The 18,482-nt window shown below is 35.5% G+C and overlaps 1 protein-coding gene across 2 annotated transcripts in view; it reads right to left on the reverse strand.

The window, feature by feature from the left end:
• Nucleotides 1-18,482, reverse strand: part of AP-1-2beta (adaptor protein complex 1/2, beta subunit) — a 68,831-nt gene that overhangs the window by 33,610 nt on the left and 16,739 nt on the right. For both annotated transcript variants that reach the window (XM_081766249.1, XM_081766259.1), the window contains exons 7-9: nucleotides 13,185-13,372; nucleotides 11,255-11,381; nucleotides 9,552-9,679 (exon numbers count right to left, since the gene is read on the reverse strand). In XM_081766249.1, coding sequence (XP_081622375.1) covers nucleotides 9,552-9,679; nucleotides 11,255-11,381; nucleotides 13,185-13,372 — 443 coding nt within the window. The remainder of the gene's footprint in view (nucleotides 1-9,551; nucleotides 9,680-11,254; nucleotides 11,382-13,184; nucleotides 13,373-18,482) is intronic.

The following is an 18,482-nucleotide window of genomic DNA, read 5'->3' on the forward strand; positions in this document are numbered from 1 at the left end:
ACTTACCACCAGTACTACAGTACATATGAGCTGTCAGAAGTCATGGGAAGAGACGAACAAACACCAACGTATGATGTACCAGAGAAAAGAAGAAAACATGAGACATCGTTAGCTCTATTTATTTGATAGTATACAATACGTAATAAAATGAGCATGGCAGTATATCGAAACATAGGGACTGACATATGCAATGAGCGTAAGCTTAGTCTGTCAAAGTATATGTTCAAGATGGTGGCCGTCCGCTCCGGTACAGGCATCGAGGGGCACATATCACATTTGGACTGGCTCTACAGGCTGCAGTAATGCGTTGCTGCATATCGTCTGGTGTTGTTGGCACATCCCGGTAGATACTGTCCTTCAGTTTCCCCCAGAGAGAAAAAAAAAAGTCTAACGGAATCAAATCTGGAGGACGAACCGGCCATTTGACAGGTCCTCCCGCGTCCTATCAACTAATTGGGAAACATATTCAAATATTCTGTAGTGCGTCGTGCACTGTGAGCTGGATATCCGTTATACTGATACATGTTTCTCCTTGTCTGAAGAGTTATGTCCTCTAATAGTGCTGGCAGTTCATTTTCTAGGAAGTGTATATCGGTTAGCATTCAGTGTCCCATGTACGAAAAAAGGTCGAAGATGTTCACCCTCTATTCCACGCCAGGCGTTAACACACTATGGGTGCTGGCGTTTCACTTAGCGAAGCCAATGTGGATTTTTTACAGACGAAAGTGCATGTTTCTTAGGTTTTCATGATTGGTAAAGGCTGCCTCGTCGGTTAATAGAATACGCGACAAATCTGGAGTGTCGTATCGTAACATCCATGTGCAAAACCAAACACGGCTCACAAAATCATTCCGATAAAGTACCCAATGAATAGAGATACCGGTATATGAGTAAAACGTATGTGTATGCAGAATGCGTAATACACTTCGTTCAGTCATATCACCATCCCCGCAATAGCACGGGAGTTAATGTGTGGATTCACAGCAACAGCGGCTAGAATATATGTTGCACTCACCTCACCTATAACAGGCTTGTTCCACACACTTGTCCAGTGTTACACTTCCGGTGTCCCTTTATTTTACAGAGAGATTGCCAAAAAGATGTTGCGACAGCTGCCGTCTGTCCTGATATCTCTCTGTATACACACCGCAAGCATCTGAGGCATTCTTTCTAGACTCCATAGATCAGGATCATGTCGGCTTTTTCTGCGTTTGTAAACACTACCGTCTTCACTCTTACCATTACGACTGCCTACTATGAACTAGTACGATCTCGTGAATCGCTAATCGTAATTTGCTCACGGACTGCTTTGTCAGGCACCTCAGACAGCACACATACCGAAGTACTGGCGGTCAAGTGGGTCACTGTCTTTTTGTTTACAACCATTCCCATTGTCATATTTCCGTTACTACATGCATTAGAAACATGAGATAAACGGTGTTATATTTCTATGCTTGTACCCTTTCATGTTATTCATGTTTTTGTCTATCGTTCCATTACAAAAAATTCACTTTGTTCGTGGTGCCCCTTTGCCGATATTTTTCCTACCACACCACACCTCCGTTTGACACGCCTCATTTGATATTGCTGTTTACTGCAAACCATATATTGCTGGCGTTTCTCGTTCCTTCGGTATTTCAAGTGGTACTTTTAAATGCCTCATGCTAGATATGGGCCATTCCATGTGACGGAACGGGACATTTGGACACATTTTCACGATGTCGTTTGCTTGGTACTATCAACAATGAGTAACGCAAATCCCTGATTGCTTTTGAAATAAAAGAAGGTGTATTTTGTATTTTAATGCCATAATATATGTAATGAGACGCACCATAATGCCTATAGATAAATTTAAGTGCTTGTGACGAAACGGGACTCGGAACATTAAAGCAGTTTCAGATAAGGAGACTTGAGTTGATATTTCTGTGAAGTAACCGAATCATTCTTCCCCATAATCTTATCGATTACAGTACAGATTACTTCCTTCAAAATAGTGCGGTTTCAGCGCTGACAATTGATTAGTTCGAGTAACAACGTGAGTTATATTCGTGACGCAAGGGACATAGAATATGACGGAAAGGGACACCTGTGGGAACTTAATAAAATACGAAACAATTAATATGTTTCAAACGTTTTTTTTTTTTTTTTTTTAACTAAAATACTAATATCAAATGAAGGTATAATATACCAATACAATGTATGATATAAAATATGTAGTATATAATATATTACGATGGAACTATAATATACCAATATAAACTGAAAGACTAACAACTAATACAAAGCCGAATACTCATGTGCACAATTGAAGAATTAATTCTATGGATGTTACATCTACTTCCGGAAAAAAAGTATCTTTCATGACCGTCGATGTCAAGGATCGGAATGTATTTTAAAATATCGGTGTTCGATATTCAAAAAGAATCGTTCCCTTTTAAAACGAACTTCGAGTCTCCAGTACCGGTAGTTTTTCTCATGAATCACACCTTGCTTCCTGCTGCATCCGCTGAAACAATTTGTCCGATGAACTGTTTAACAAACTTCTTACCAGCGACTTGAACAACCACCAATATCCCTACTTCAAGCCGTGGTTCTGCACGATCAATTGATTCATCATCATCGAAGTGGGTTTCAGAAACCTTGAACTGCAAGTTATATTTAACTTCAGAAAGCGACTTTGTTTTAAAACACACTGCATATGGTGACACAGCTTAAACATAGTGAACTGACTGTGTGTCTGGAATTGCCTGGATGTCCTGCAAGCAGATGCCAAATTCTTCTTTCTCCTTAAGCACTTTTTCTCTCGGACAAAAACAGAACTGTCGTTGATTTTGACACTGCACATGCACATGCATAAAAGGTCTTTGCATCATGGACATTAAATCTGCTACCTAAAACTGCGTGCCACACAGACGTTTTCCACCACCTACTCCATTTGCACTTCCCTTTGCATGACTAGTAGCCAAGAAAATCCATGTCAGAGTAACTTGAAAGTACTTCTAAAGAAGCGTCATATTATTCAAAGTGATCTGCTGTTGAAAACTGGCTGACTGCTTCATCAGAGAAAATATTAATGCTCTTTTCTGATGAACATCGTTCTTTAATTAATCCTAAAGGAAAGCACTAACAGCATACTTATCATGGGTCAGTTCGTCACTTACAATGGCGTAACTTTGAATAAGTTCCGAAGATATCCATGGTACAGCAGTAAATATGGTAACCTGTTGGGTTCCCCAGTATGAAGCCCGTCTTGATGTCAAACGCTGATGTAAAATTTTCTGCGAAATCAATTTGTAGAACAATCTGTTCCCATTAACTGTACTTTTTTTTTTTTTTCTCTCCAAGAAGTATCTGTTCTGCGTCTTTACTAGGGAACAGTGGTTCAAAAAGAGAGGTATTTTGCCTCTCGATTCCCGAAAGCTTCACTTAGGCTTCCCTCTTTCATGACTTTAGCCATTCTTCTTTCTGTTACTTCCCACGCAAACAGAGTTATTTCCGATATGTCATCAACAAGATTTTTGTATTTGCACTGAAAAGTATGAACTCCACACTATTACATTTGCCAGCCATACAACGTTCGTTCTCGTCACTACAGACAACATTTACTATTAATTCAGACGATTTAGTGGGAAAGTCTTTAGAATAGCGAGAAAGTATACCCAGAAGTAAGTTAACGTTTTCGTGGTAATGACATAGGCAACTGTGATGAGGCATCTTGCTCAGGGGAAAAACAAATTTGGAGCGAAGTGAAAGAAAATTCGACTTTCCTATTTTGATGTTAGGGTGTTCCTTTTCGAAAATCTCGTAATCTTCTGCTATAACCATATACATGAACTGTACCTTTTTTGAAACTTAACCTTTTCATTACTATTTCTTACGGTTAATACACCCTTCCTTCCACGTGACTTTCGCGAAATATAATCTCGTTTGAAGAGTCTATTATTTCGTTTTCCATCGTTTTCATAGTTGGATCATCACGGTGTTGACGCTTTTTCGGTATCAACGATACGCCACACTTCTTCATAAGTGCAGGCTGCAGTGCCCTTATTCTCTGCTACTGTGTTTCTCATGAGAATACTAATCTGAAATGCGAAGTGTTAACCATTTTTCTATAGCTTTCGTTCGTGATGCTTTATCCGTTGCTTCCGTGACGGAACGGGACAGATTTCAGTTTATGACTGTGGCTGTTTTAAAGACCTGCACCAAAAGTGAAACACCTAATGAATCTTGTCAATTCGTGGTTGCTTACCATCTGTTATATTGTGTTCCAAATATAAATACTTTCAAAACTGTTTGAAATTTTAATAATTTGTGACGGAACGGGACAAATCACAAATTGATATTTTAAATGGAAGCATGACTTAATTGTATGTCTTTTCAAGATAAGAAATACAGTATGTGCTTGCTCATAAATTATATTACGAAGTGAACATAGAACAAATTTTCACACAAACGCAGTCAAACCTCATCTTGCTAAATCAAATTTCCTTTAGGCAAAATTTTCACCAAGTCGAATATGCGGACGCCATCTTGCTTCAAAAGGCAGGATTACACCTCAAAAAATATTGCTCGTCAATAATCAAGCTTGTATTGAAACTCTAATGCAAGTACTAATAAAATAAACAAACACCAAATTTCTGAAATAAAAATTAATTTGGTGATATTGGTTTCACTTTCCGTGGAATGGCCCATATATATATATATACAAGTAACGACTTGTTTAATATATGAGGACTATCTAGGGCGAAAAATTCATGAAGAAATGGTTTAATCCATCAACTTCTCAATCGTGTTTATGTTTTCTTAATGTTAAGGGGATCTTATACCTCTTCGCTTAGGTTTCTAACTCTCCATTTGATAACACGTAAATTTTAATATGGTAATTTCTAACAAAGGAATGCAGGTAATGGCTTGAAATTTTTAATAGAAATACACAAGACCCATATAAATCCAACCACGGTCTCCAATTTACGTTACATGCGTTAGATTAATTGCAATATATTCTTCAGTAAGTTTGACAACAGAGAATAAAAAGTATGCTGCAGAGGAGCGAGGGCTTGTTAGGGGAGAGGGCTGACCATCTGTTTGCTTGTTAGCTGCATTTAAAAGGACGCTGTGATTCTCACTTCTCAGTGGTTAGATTAGTCTGGAATAGAAGAGCCCAAAACCTCTTCTTTTTTTTTTTTTTTTTTTTTTTTCCTTTCACGGTTTGTTTCTTTCTTCCACTCCTACAGTTACAAGAAGAAAACTTGTTTCGGTAAGCATTTTGAACTAGTAGCGAAAAGCAAAAACTAAAATCAGAATGACACCACGGACGGATTACCGTGGGATTAAAGGAAGGGGCGGTCACTCCCTCCGATAACATTTGAATACTTTGAATAATCGGAGTAAGAAACTAGAAATTGCGTAATCTAATAAGAAAAGTTTGTTGAAGAACGTATACAGATCAAGACGTATTTTAAGTGTCACAGCATTGTACTCCCTTCTTCCCCTCCCAATTCCCTTCTGAATAAGTTCTCTTTTGTTTCTCTGTTCCATATTAGCCTTTACACTTACACTTTCACTATCCAGTATTGATTTTGACCATACCATATGCACAGCAAGGTTTAATTCTTCCTGCCTCCTTTTTTAAAAATTGTCAATTATAATAAAATTTATCGAAAACAATTCATCTCAACGATAAAGACTTTTACACATTCATTATTGCAATCTTAAAATAAACTCGCGCCTGTCGCCTGTGCTAGCGATCTAATATAAGTTAGTTTGAAGCCTTATGTATTTTTTCTGTAAGTAAGTCCGAATTCATATTTGTTTCTATTGTAGCATTGACAAAAGTAAGTGCCAAATCATTTCAGGTTCGGTCTTTGCGAGATTCCTAAAGATGCAAGGCCCTGCGCAGTCGCCCACCACTTGAGACGCCTCTGCACTAGAGGTCTACACGGGCTGCCTACAAAGCATCTATCACTTCGGGCCCAGACAGAGCTCGGGCTGTTAATTTTTAAATATACAACTATATTTGTCGGGATTTTTCGGGCCTAACTTTGAAAATATACTGTAAAACGATACAAATTGCAGTTTTTTCTGGAAAACTTTTAAAACACAACTGCAAAATTAAACCTCGAATTGCTGCAAATAAAAATACAATTTTACATTAATTATTAAGTTTCTGTAATTTGGGCTAATTTGATTATCACGGAGCTCAGTCCGGGCTCGGGCCTAAATGCTAAGACATATTTCGGACTCGGGTCGGGTCTCATATTGCAAATTCACGGGCCGGGCCGGGCCCGGGCTAAAAATTCCGGCCCGTGCAGAATTCTACTTTGCACCCGCACACATTCCTTCCTAGTCCAGAAAATCTCCTCCCTTCCGCATCGTCAATAATGGTAAATTTGTTCCTCGAAGTTCAAATCAGAACTCTAACATTTGTTCGTTCTCTGGGCAAGGGCGCCGATCCCGGAGGGGGGGGGGCAAGGGGGCCCGGCCCCCGAAGTTCATGTGGGCCCGTTACTGTATTTGTAAAATTACAATATTTGGCATAATTTGAATGCAATTTGTTTTAAAATCCTCATATATGCTTTCTTCATCTGAATGCCCCCCCCCCCCCAATTTACAGAGAAATCGGCGCCCTTGTCTCGGAGGTAATGTGAGTAATGCAAATTAAGAAAAATATGCGTAATATACAAATGTCAGAAAAACTTGATATTCATTTGAATAGACCTTTTACGTAATGTTTATTTTAGAAATGATGAACTTATACAAATATATCGAGGCATCTTCAATTTAATGTTAAACAGTGACGAATGAGCCGTAGCTTGAAAACTATAAACTATTTATACCAAAATTGAATTAGACCAATTTGTAAAAAGTAAGATAACCATAGTTGGAAATAGTGTGTATATTTTTATAGGAGGAAATCCAGAATGACATTCTCGGTAATAATAATAAATAATAATAATAATAATAATAATTCTAATTCTTCAATCACAGGTTGGTGGGCAAGAAGGAAATTTTAAAACTTTTCTCTCCATTGAGAGAGCTGTTTTATAATTTGATACGGTCTCTTCTTCGTAACTGCATCTTGATATTCTATCCTTGATCGGACCGCGGTGGCTGAGTGGTAGAGCGTTCACCTCTGATGCACGGCGTTCTTGGTTCTATCTCAGCTCGCACCAAGTGAACTTTGTGGAGGACAAACACCGTATGTGGGGGTTTTCCCGAGGTTCTTCCGTTTCCTTCCACTTTCTGCATTCCACCATTTCCTTCATTTCTCAACATCACCAGCTCCTTTAACCTACCAGGCATAACCGTGGGACGTAGATTTTTCTATCCTTTGTCTTCCACTTCCTGGTGTTTCTTCTGCCTTTCCCTCTATCAACACGATAATCCAATCGGAGTGTCGAATAAGATAGCCAAGCATGCTGTTTATTCTTTTTCCTATTATCTTCATGTTCTGTCGTCCTTCACTAGCTTCCTTTAGTACGTCTTCATTCCTTTCCCTTATTATTATTATTATTATTATTATTATTATTATTATTATTATTATTAATTTTTCTACGGATACATCTCGCTTTTATGGCAAGATTCACCCATTCTAAGGTTTTAAACTTTCGCTCTTAATTATACAAATACATTATACATTATAAAAGTCCATACAAAAAAATGTGTATGTCTACATCCTATAAATAGTACACACACATTCTACCATTATAAAAATAGTATACGTCTTACAAAAAGAAATTATCAACGAAATACCTCACTACTATCAAACAACATTTGTACTGTGTATATATATATTTATATTAATTATATAGACTGTCATGTCTTTTAATCACATGGCTACCCAGCTTGCCTCACGACGATGGGCAGACCCAATAATTTGAGTATTCTAGCAGGGAATCGAACCTAGAACCAGACGATCAGGAGTCGAACACTCTAACAACTAGACTATGGAACCCCTTTGAATGACTATAAGCTTAAAATTCAAATGATTCCACAAACAACAATTATCAACGAAATATTTCACTACATTTCTAACACTAATGACATTTATACTGTTGATACATTTATATTAATTACTTTATGAAAACGAGTAGAATTGCTATATGCATCTGAAATTAAAATGATCCTACAAAAAGCCTTTTTTTCAACGAAATACCTTACTATTGTCAAACAACATTTATACTCTGTGTACACATTTATATTAATTACATTATAGAAAAGAATAGAATGATTATATGCCTGAAGTTAACTCATCCAAAAAACAATTATCAATAAAATATGTACTGTACACTTTGTATATTACCAATACACTACTTTCTGAAAATTGAATAAAAATATTGTATGTATGAAATATTAAATTGACTCCACAAAACAAATTTTTGCCAAGTCTAATACCATCTTTCAAAGACATTACTTTTAGTTTTACTACAAAATAGAGCATTTATAGCATCTTATACGAGAAGAATATAGAGCTTCTTATCATGATAAAGTACATTTAACACAAATACGTTATTTAGGTGCAATATTTTTATTCGTTCCAATTTTTTAATACAAACTACTGCTGCTGTTGTCTTTTTTACATTTACTGTCTTCGAGTTTATTTTTGTTTCTCGATTCTAACACTGAGGTTCACGGAGAGGAAGTGATCGTTCCAACCGAGAATCAACAATTTCAGGGAGTATGACTGCTATTTCTATAGAGACAGCCGACAAAAGGGCAAAGCTGCCCAAAACAAGTTTTTGAAAAAGAAATAAAGAAAGAAAATTAGAAGGAAAGTAACAGAGACAACATTGGTTTTTAGCCAGGAGCGCTCATAAATCACTACCACGTGTCGCGAAGACTAGTAGGGCTAGAGGTTCAGAGGGCTCTCAATTCCTGGAAAAAGATCTATCCATATACTGTATACAGCATACTTTTTATTCTCTGTTGCCAAACTTACTGAAGAATATATTGCAATTAATCTACACATGTAACGTAAATTGGAGACCGTGGTTGGATTTATATGTGTCTTGTGTATTTCTATTTAAAATTTCAAGCCATTACCTGCAATACTTTGTTACCATATAAAATTTACGTGTTATCAAATGGAGAGTTAGAAACCTAAGCGAAGAGCTATAAGATCCCCTTAAGGGCCTTTAATAAATAATATGCAGTCATCGACAAAAGAAAGTACTGTCTTCATGAACAATTTATTTACTATGCTATTTTCTTTTGTCGCAGATTGTACAACGTTATGTGAATAAAAATTGCATTAGCTATTAACAGCCTCCCTATTCTTTCAAAATGCTTGTACACTATATGTTGAAACGTTTCACAATCGCTTGGATTTGGGTAAATATAAATTCTAACTATTGTATATTTTTCTGTTTTAAAATCGGATGACAAAAAATGAACCAAAATTAACTTTCAAAATTCATTGAAGGTAAAACAAAAGTTACGGGAATTACATTGAAAATTACGCTTCCGATACACTACTAATAGTAAAATATTACTCACGTCATTTCAACTTCCATACTCATTGAAAAATTATTCGAAATATACATTATACTTGCCTTGCTTCTGGCTCATCCAATGTGTCGAGGTTTTCACATAAAGTCGATATGATGCTCTCATATTTATTTGGATACTTGCGGAAAATATCTTTAATAACTACAATTGCCTCTTGCACTACATAATTTACCTGCAAAAAAATATTGATTTAACTTTAAATTTCAATTACTCATTCGATATTTGTCTTAAGAAACACAAGAGCATTTTAAGAACTCCATAATTACTTCGCACTCTCAATGAGGATTTAACCTGGGGCAACGTCCACACACTTAGGCCACTTAGAAACGTTATACTCTTTCATAATCTTGAAACTTTGAAACATGGACTTCATTATGTAAATCAAACCTTACACATTATAGAGCAAGAGAATCATCTTTGGCACATTACGTAGTATTATTAGTGAAGTTATGAAATGCGAACAAAAAATAATCGGAAGATTAGCGAAGATTTTTTTTTTTTTTTTTAACGAAAACAGAACTGTAGATTGATGTCTCTGAACAAGGAGTAAAAAGACTTATGAAAAACAGAAAGATGATCTGATGAAGACATTAAGAGTTGTGTTCTGAGGGATCCGTTAGATGGTATGCTGAAGAAAGAAAGAAAAAAAATTGCAAGGATGGATGACGTTAACAAGGAATATAGATATACATGTACAAGACGAAAAGGTTGGTAGAAAACTGTAGGGCATGGAATTTTTAACTTCTGAAGCGAAATGGCCTTCAGTAATAGTAAAATACTTACGATAATTATATTAAGCACTAGCAGAAGTGCCCGGCTTTGCACGGGAAGAATAATGTTATGCACAATATTTGAAAAATAAAGAACTAAGTAGAACAAATCACGATATGCGGGACATGTGCGACGCCTTGTCAGAAAATAAAGAATAGCAGAATACGAGCGTTGACAAAGTCAATTTCAGGGTCAGTTGACATGCACGTTCTTGACTATACTTGGGCTTGGGCTTGGGCTTATACATCTAGACTATCACCAATCAGCTTAGCGACTCAGAACGCTATGGATTCGACATTATTCTCAACATTCTGAACATTTCATTTTCACCTTTTTTCTTCCCCCCTCAATGCCGATGAGGGTTCGACTTGGACTTATTTAGAGAGCATCCAGAGTGGCACTATCATCTCAGCAACTCCGAAAACTATAGCATCGATATTAATATCGGTCGTTTTAGATTATTTTTACATGTCATCCCCTTCCCACACCCCTAGACGTGTCTTACCCCCACAGTACTTGTTCCAGATTCAATGTAAGTCAATTTGTTTTTAAAAATCAGTTTACTACCGATTTCCATTTTCCTAATATGAGTTCATGAGATAGTCTATTTTTTGCATAATTTTTAGACCACCAGCTACCCTTTGAACCTCTCTCCTCCCTCCTTTAGAATAATCATCAAAAAATTCTAAATAGCTCATGGTTTGTTGAATACAGCGCAGAAATATGTCAAGCCAATGGTGTGGATTTGTACCGCACAAACAAACATTGATTTTTCCATACAAAATTAATTTACACACAATAAAAATCTAAAACATACACACTATCCTTATTTTATATTAAAAGGGTACAGATATCGGTAAGTAATTCAGTTACAGAGCTATTGCAAGCTATTGCCAATTATTACCGTCCATATAAGAAGTAAAGTACTTCTATAACTACATTAAGTAATACAAAATAATACATAATTATAAAATACCTTTGTTTGGATAAGATCCAGTAGAGTAGAAACACACCGTTCGGCTGATTGTTCTACTTTGATGGCACATCTTCCGATTGCTCGAACTGCTTTACGCACAAAGTCCACATCAACTTCTGTGGCATACCTAGTATAAAATACAGTGTGTTAATATATTCTTCTTTTAACAAAACAAATAATGTCGAATTCAGTGATAATGAATACCAATAACTTGGAAGTGTACTCCAAATTGTTTTCTTACACAAAATTGAATTTACCATGAACTACCCAAATTACCAATTACATAATATCATCTCTAAATTGACTTTTGAGTTATATAACGTACCAAAATCTCGATCTATCCTTTTGAAAGGAATAGGCAACAGAAAATGAATCGAATATGAACTTGCCTAAAACCTAATCCATAAAATCTAGCACATTGGATGAAGTTAACTGGTGTACTTGCTTTACAATTCTATAGCTTAGATTCATATCCAATTACTCCATCTTAGTCTTGTTTCCGATTTAAGAAATCGAGACCTCAGCAGCTTATTAATCCATTTTTCATTCAGATACTGTAATTTTTATAGATATTGTACAAACTTTTAAAATAAATGCAACACCAAGGACATCCAGACATTTAGTTATGGATAATATTCCACATATGTTCCAAATGGAACATATGGAATCTATCTTCTAAGTGGAACATGTTAACATTGTCAACTTAAAATATAAAGGTTATCAGGCAACGCTGTTAAAACAAATATCATAATCTAACTGTAGGCTTCAGAAGAATTAAAGGAAAAAAAAAATATGAATCTCAATGTAAATACATTTGAGCTCCACAGGTCAGGGCAAAAAATTTACAGCAGCCACTGGCGACCAAATATTTTAATTTTGAGACAGGCATTTGGCCTTTACTTTCTTTGCTAAATGGTAAATGGCGACCACACTCTCTGATCTGGCTACTGCCTGCCATAGATGGTAGACTAATTTTTAAATTCACTTCAAAAGTTATAAGAGAGACAATGTACGAAATTAACATGTACACTTTTTTCACGCAATTTATGCTGCAATGTGTATAAGTAAATGTACTATCGTGCAAGGGGACTATACTGGAGTGGAACTTGATTGGTAGCTAGGTTACTTACAACTGGATTATAAAATTAAATTTAAGGTTTGGAAAGCTCTGTCGTACACTCAATACATATATTTACATCAAACAAAAGAATCTTGCGTGTACAATGCTCAGTCTTGCTTCTATTTTATGTAAGCTTCACTAGGTCAAAGGTAAGAGCTACAACAATTCTTGTTACATTTGGAGACCGTATTAGCAACTACGTATATTATTATATCTATAAGCTCAAACTAGTACGACGTACACAGGTGAAATATCTGCGTGTCCTTACCGGTTTTCAAAAAAACAATGTCTACAAGAAACTAGTAGTAAGTTTTTATTATATTTACTTATTTATTTATTTACTTACTTTCTCGACTATATACATCATGAATCATGCATGTCAAAATTTTAGAAATAAACTGTTATTTTCACTGAGTATGCAAGCTTTGAAACAAACATCTTACTTCCCTCGCTAGTACTTGGTCATGTTTAAAAAATTATAAACAAAATAAACTAAAAATTAAGTAAAATATATTTAAATTCTACATTACATGAAGTCAGAGGCATTGATCTCGTAGAACTGAAAGGAATTCGGTTTCTTAATGCTCAATTTGAGAGACAAGAATCTGTTAGTAGTATATACTTAAGAATAAAAATGAAAGAAAAACCTTCAAAACTCTATTTACCTTAAATTTCTTGTTGAAATCTACATGTTACACGCCTATCTACAAGCACGTTCAAGATTGTTTAAAGAAGGTTGTACTACACTTATTTTGACTATTCGAACAAATACAAAACAACTGGTAATGGTATTTTAACATAACTACTTACTCTTTAAGTTCAGACAGAACTTGAGCAATGTTAGCCTGAGAAGCCAGTCGTATCATAATATCTAACTTCTCCAACTTTACATAGATAGGATCATTGTATTTTACGAAGAATACTTTCATCTCATGTTTCAAGATATCCGGCCGCTTCTGCACAATTAGGTTGATATTGCGAAGCGCGACATACTGAACCTGAAATAATTATTATTAACTTTACAATATTACATTTATAAATATTGCAACATTAATAAATTAAAAGGAAAATGTTACAAAATCTGCATGGCACAAGATCTGTAATTTAGCTATATCAGTAAATATATAATAACTAAATTATAATCAACCTGCTTTATGAAAACATATAGAGAAGGCTAAAAAAACTGACTGACCGCTATTAACAGAATAAAGGATATATGTACACATGGAAAAATTACAACAGTCCCATTCATAATATTAGCTACACGACTCATACCAAAAAAACCTAAAAACCGACCTTAGCGAACTTAACCTGGAACACACTTTTATTCCAAAACTTCAGAAATCAGTATTGATATCAGCAAGCAAGACAGCAAGAAAATTCCATACTCGAATGAAATGGTCATGAAAAGGTCATGGCAAGACACGACTACAGATATACCAGAAAATATCTGATATAATTTGATAATAATAATAATAATAATAATAATAATAATAATAATAATAATAATAATAATAATAATAATAATAGAAGAAGAAGAAGAAAGGGAACATTAAAAATAGAACTATGAGTGGAAACACTGTATCTTTACACTTCGGTTGTACGCCAGCTTTAGTGTGTACATACTATGTACTACGAAAAATCAATTTAGCGTCAGCGATTAATTCGGCTATGTACTTTTCGACACTAAATTCAATATTCTCATTTAACAAATCTACTGCGTAAAAATATTTAGTAATAGTTTTCTGGTCCTCTTACACAAAGCCGACATAATGTAACTACAGTCCATTTAATACAACTTGTCCCTTCTGACAATTGCTTTCCTGTTTTTTCTTTCCTGCACGTGGTCACAACAATCAGGCAAGAAGAACCGTTTCTATGGGAACAGCACGTTCAGCCAATTATAGTGGCTCATTTCTCTCGCTCTGCAATAGTAAACATTCCATCCTTTCCGCACGTTGCCAATTTGAATATAAACAAATGCACATTGTTTTAGTCGAATGTCAACTTGAGTAGTAGACCTGCTGGTTATTGAGAGCATTCTTTTTAGTTCTCTTTTGTGTCATTTAATTTTATAAAACAGATTTACTTGCAGTGAATAATTTCGTGTGGGTAAATCCATATCAAGTGGTCCAATGCATGTTGCTCGACAATTTTTAAAAATTCTGATTTTTTGTGTGCTGTTACCTTAACATGTCGTTAGTTCAAAATTAGCATGAGTTTAATTTTATTGGCTTTTGGTTTCGAGTGGCAGTCATATTTGTTCGAAGATGCGCCATTTTATGGTGTTGTAAAGCGTTACAGAATCTGAAATATCTCAGCCCCTAATTACCCTATCGATGTGAAACCAAAACCAAAATCTTCAGTAAGTTCTACACTTTAAGAGTGTATATTAGTTATTGTTATTCATAAATTATGAATGGATAAAATTAAAATTTGAAAAAGTAGGTGATTGACGTTAAAAATCCCAAATTTGGCCTTTTTTTTTTTTTTTTTTTTTTTTTTTTTTTTTTTTTTTTAAAAAGAAGGGAAGGGGTCAGGAAGTTGAGCTTTACTGAATAAAGAGGTCTGATATGATTCTTATCACTCACCAAGTTTCAACCCTTAGACGTGCCCCCCTTTTATTTATTTATTTATTTTTTTTTTTTTTAGAAATTATCAAAAATTCGAAGTGGAAACAGTGCATATTTCACAGGATATATCTATCTCTGGTGGGGGACCTGATAAAAATATACAATTCCTTCCCATAACAGGTCTACATGATATTATTCTAACCGAAAATTAGGAGTTTCAGATTGGACTATAAGTACCTTTATTATGAACATAAAGTTATACCTATAAATAAGCATAGGCAGAAGTACGGATAACCGGAATTTACTGTATATCCATCATAAATCGGTTGGCAATGGATGAATAATGCATAGAGTGGTTAAGCACAACATACAAGAACAAGTGTTATCCTGTTAATAAGCAAACAGAACAAATGTACTGAAAACACAATTCAGCAGAGTGCTTGTTCCAACATGCACAATCGTGTTCAGACAACCATCAGATAGGAATTCACTACTGGTGCTTCACTCAGATGATTACAGCGCAAGAAGACGGTTGTGTTTCTGCAGATCTGTTTATCAATACTGAATCAAATTAGTGAAGAAAATGGAATGTGATGTAGGCAAATGTATTGGTGAAGAATGTCATAAATGTGTGTATGGGCCGGTAGCAAGATGCATTACGTCCCTTAGTGACTTCAGTGAAGAGAAGAGGAATCTTCTACTAATGCGAACAAGCAGTGGCATTGCAAACATATGCAACTAAAATGAAGTGAAGTTTTCTCGAAAGTACCATAATCTTTTTGGTAATTCGTGTTGCGACCCTCTAAAAATCCATAAAAAAAAACTATAACCAAAGGATTTTCAGAAATTTCGAGTGCAGATTTACTAAAGGAGAAGAATTATGCAGTAGATCTGATTCCTGGAAAATCATTATGTGCTACATGCTACACAAAAATCTTTGTTGTACAAGAAAAAAGCAAAATCGAAAACAATAATGCTGAATCAAGAAATGAACCTGATTTTGTCCTTCCGTCAGACAATATTGAAGTTTTGAATGCAACGTGTTCAAAATTAGGCGTGTCACCTGTTTCGAAAATAAGGAAGTTAAGTGTTGAACAGAGACCAAAAGCAATGCGCAAAGAGTTAGAACAATTGAGTACAGGATTGAAAAGAAGTCTTGAAGTTTCTTTTGACAGTTCAGTTGCTGATGAATCACGACAGAAAATACGCATTCAGTGTCGCTGGCCGAAGAATATGAAGTGCTCATCGAAAAATTGAAACAGAAAGCAGTTGCTGAGAAAGAACAAGTGAAAATAATAAGCTTACTACCCGAATCTTGGTTAAGAAAAATGATGTGTGCTGATTTTAATGTTTCAGAACGTTTAGTTAAACTGGCTAAGGAACTTACGAAAACTCAAGGAATACTGCCTGATGTATGTAAAAGAAGTAGTAGTAAAACTATTGATGAAAGTACTGTGAAGAAAGCTGTTCATTTTTATACAAGTGAAGAAAACAGTAGGATCCTTCAAGGCAAAGACGACTATGTATCTGTCCGAATTAATGGCGAATTAAAGTTCACAAGCAGAAACAGTTACTACTTGGTACCTTGAACGAGTTGTACTTACACTTTAAGGAGACAAACCAAGATTGTAAAATTAAACGATCAAAATTCTGTGAACTGAGACCCAAGTGTGTATTTGCTGGTACATCAGGAACACATTCTGTATGTGTATGCGTACATAATCAGAATGTGAAGTTAATGATCGACGGTGCTAAATTAAATGTAGACTATAAAGATTTGCTTGAAATGTTGACCTGCGATCTCAACAATGAACAACATATGATGGATAACTGCATCCAGTGCCCAGATCCTGAAAATCTACTTTAACAACTATTTCAAGACGAGTTAACATACGAGCTTCCTGATATTATTTACAAGCAGTGGATAACACCAGATCGTGCTGAGATGATCACCATAGTTAAACCAAGAGAATACTTTCTTGAGGACCTTGCAGCAAAACTCAGAAATCTCAAGTCACAGCACTCTTGCAGACAAAAAAGATGTCTTTCACACTTTGAATGCATTGTTTTAGCTGATTTTTCAGAGAACTTCTCATTCGTTATTCAAGACGAGTTTTAAAGTTTTCATTGGGTGAACAAACTGGTAATGCTTCACCCATTTGTTTACTATTATAAACCAAGTGATGGAGGTGATTTAAAATCTAGAAGTCTTTGTATTATCAATGATTATTTAGAACATACCACCACAGCAGTCCACACCTTCCAAAGTCATCTGATTGCAGATGTTAAGTCACGTGTTCCGTCCATGAAACATATCATATACTTCACGGATGGGGCTGCAAGTCACTATAAGAACAGGAAAAATTTCATCAATTTGTGTAGTCACAAAGATGATTTTGGTCTTGAAGCGGAGTGGCACTTCTTTGCTTCCTGTCATGGAAAAAATGCTTGTGATGGGACAGGAGGGACAACACAGCAAATAGTAACCAAAAGGAGTTTACAGATGATACGTAATGATCAAATTTTATCTCCACAGGACATGCATGATTATTGTGTAAAAAAACATTTCCGGTATAAAGTACATTGTCATGTCAGGAGTGAGGAAATAGTCAACCGTGAAGTTGAACTGCGAGGGAGATTTGATACTTGTTTGCCTGTTCCTATAACACGTTCATACCATAAATTTGTACCTCTCAGTGACGCCAAAGTTAGATGCTTTCGCACTTCAGTTTCTACTGACTTTCAGGGAGTAAATGTGAGAAAAGCGTCCTTGCACTGCCTCCAAACAGGTGACACAGTTGCATGTATTTATGAAGAAAAGTGGTACATTGGAATTGTTGAAGATGTGAGTATCGAACATGACGACGTGAAAGTGCATTTTTACGAACACCCAGGACCACGAACTTCATTCAAAATTTCAGGAGACGACAAGACATGGGTACCTTTCAAGAACATTTTACGAAAGCTCACTCCCAATGAGCTTACAACAGCAACAGGTCGGTGTCATACTATCACTCCGCAGTTGTGTGATCAAATATCCAAACGTTTTGTGGAACAAACTGTTTAAGTGGTACGTAAGAGCCAGTATTGTTCTTCTATCTTGTGCTTAACCACTCTATGCATTATTCATCCATTACCAACCGATTTATGATGGATATACAGTAAACTTTCGGTTATCCGTACTTCTGCCTATGCTTATTTATAGGTATAACTTTGTGTTCATAATAAAGGTACTTATAGTCCAATCTGAAACTCCTAATTTTAGGTATAGAATAATATCATGTAGACCTGTTATGGGAAGGAATTGTATATTTTTATCAGGTCCCCACCAGAGATATATACCTATGAAATATGCACTTTTTCCACTTTTCTGAATTTTTGATAATTTCTAGAGAGAAAAAAGGAACACGTCTAAGGGTTGAAACTTGGTGAGTGATAAGAATAATATCAGACCTATTTATTCAGTAAAGCTCGTGGCAACACAGCATTGAGCACCACGTGCACGCAGGAGCTGTCAGAAAGGACAAGTAGTATC

The sequence above is a fragment of the Thermobia domestica genome, chromosome 1, assembly GCF_964235325.1.
Source record: "Thermobia domestica chromosome 1, izTheDome1.hap1.1, whole genome shotgun sequence".
Classification (NCBI taxonomy): Eukaryota; Metazoa; Arthropoda; class Insecta; order Zygentoma; family Lepismatidae; genus Thermobia; species Thermobia domestica.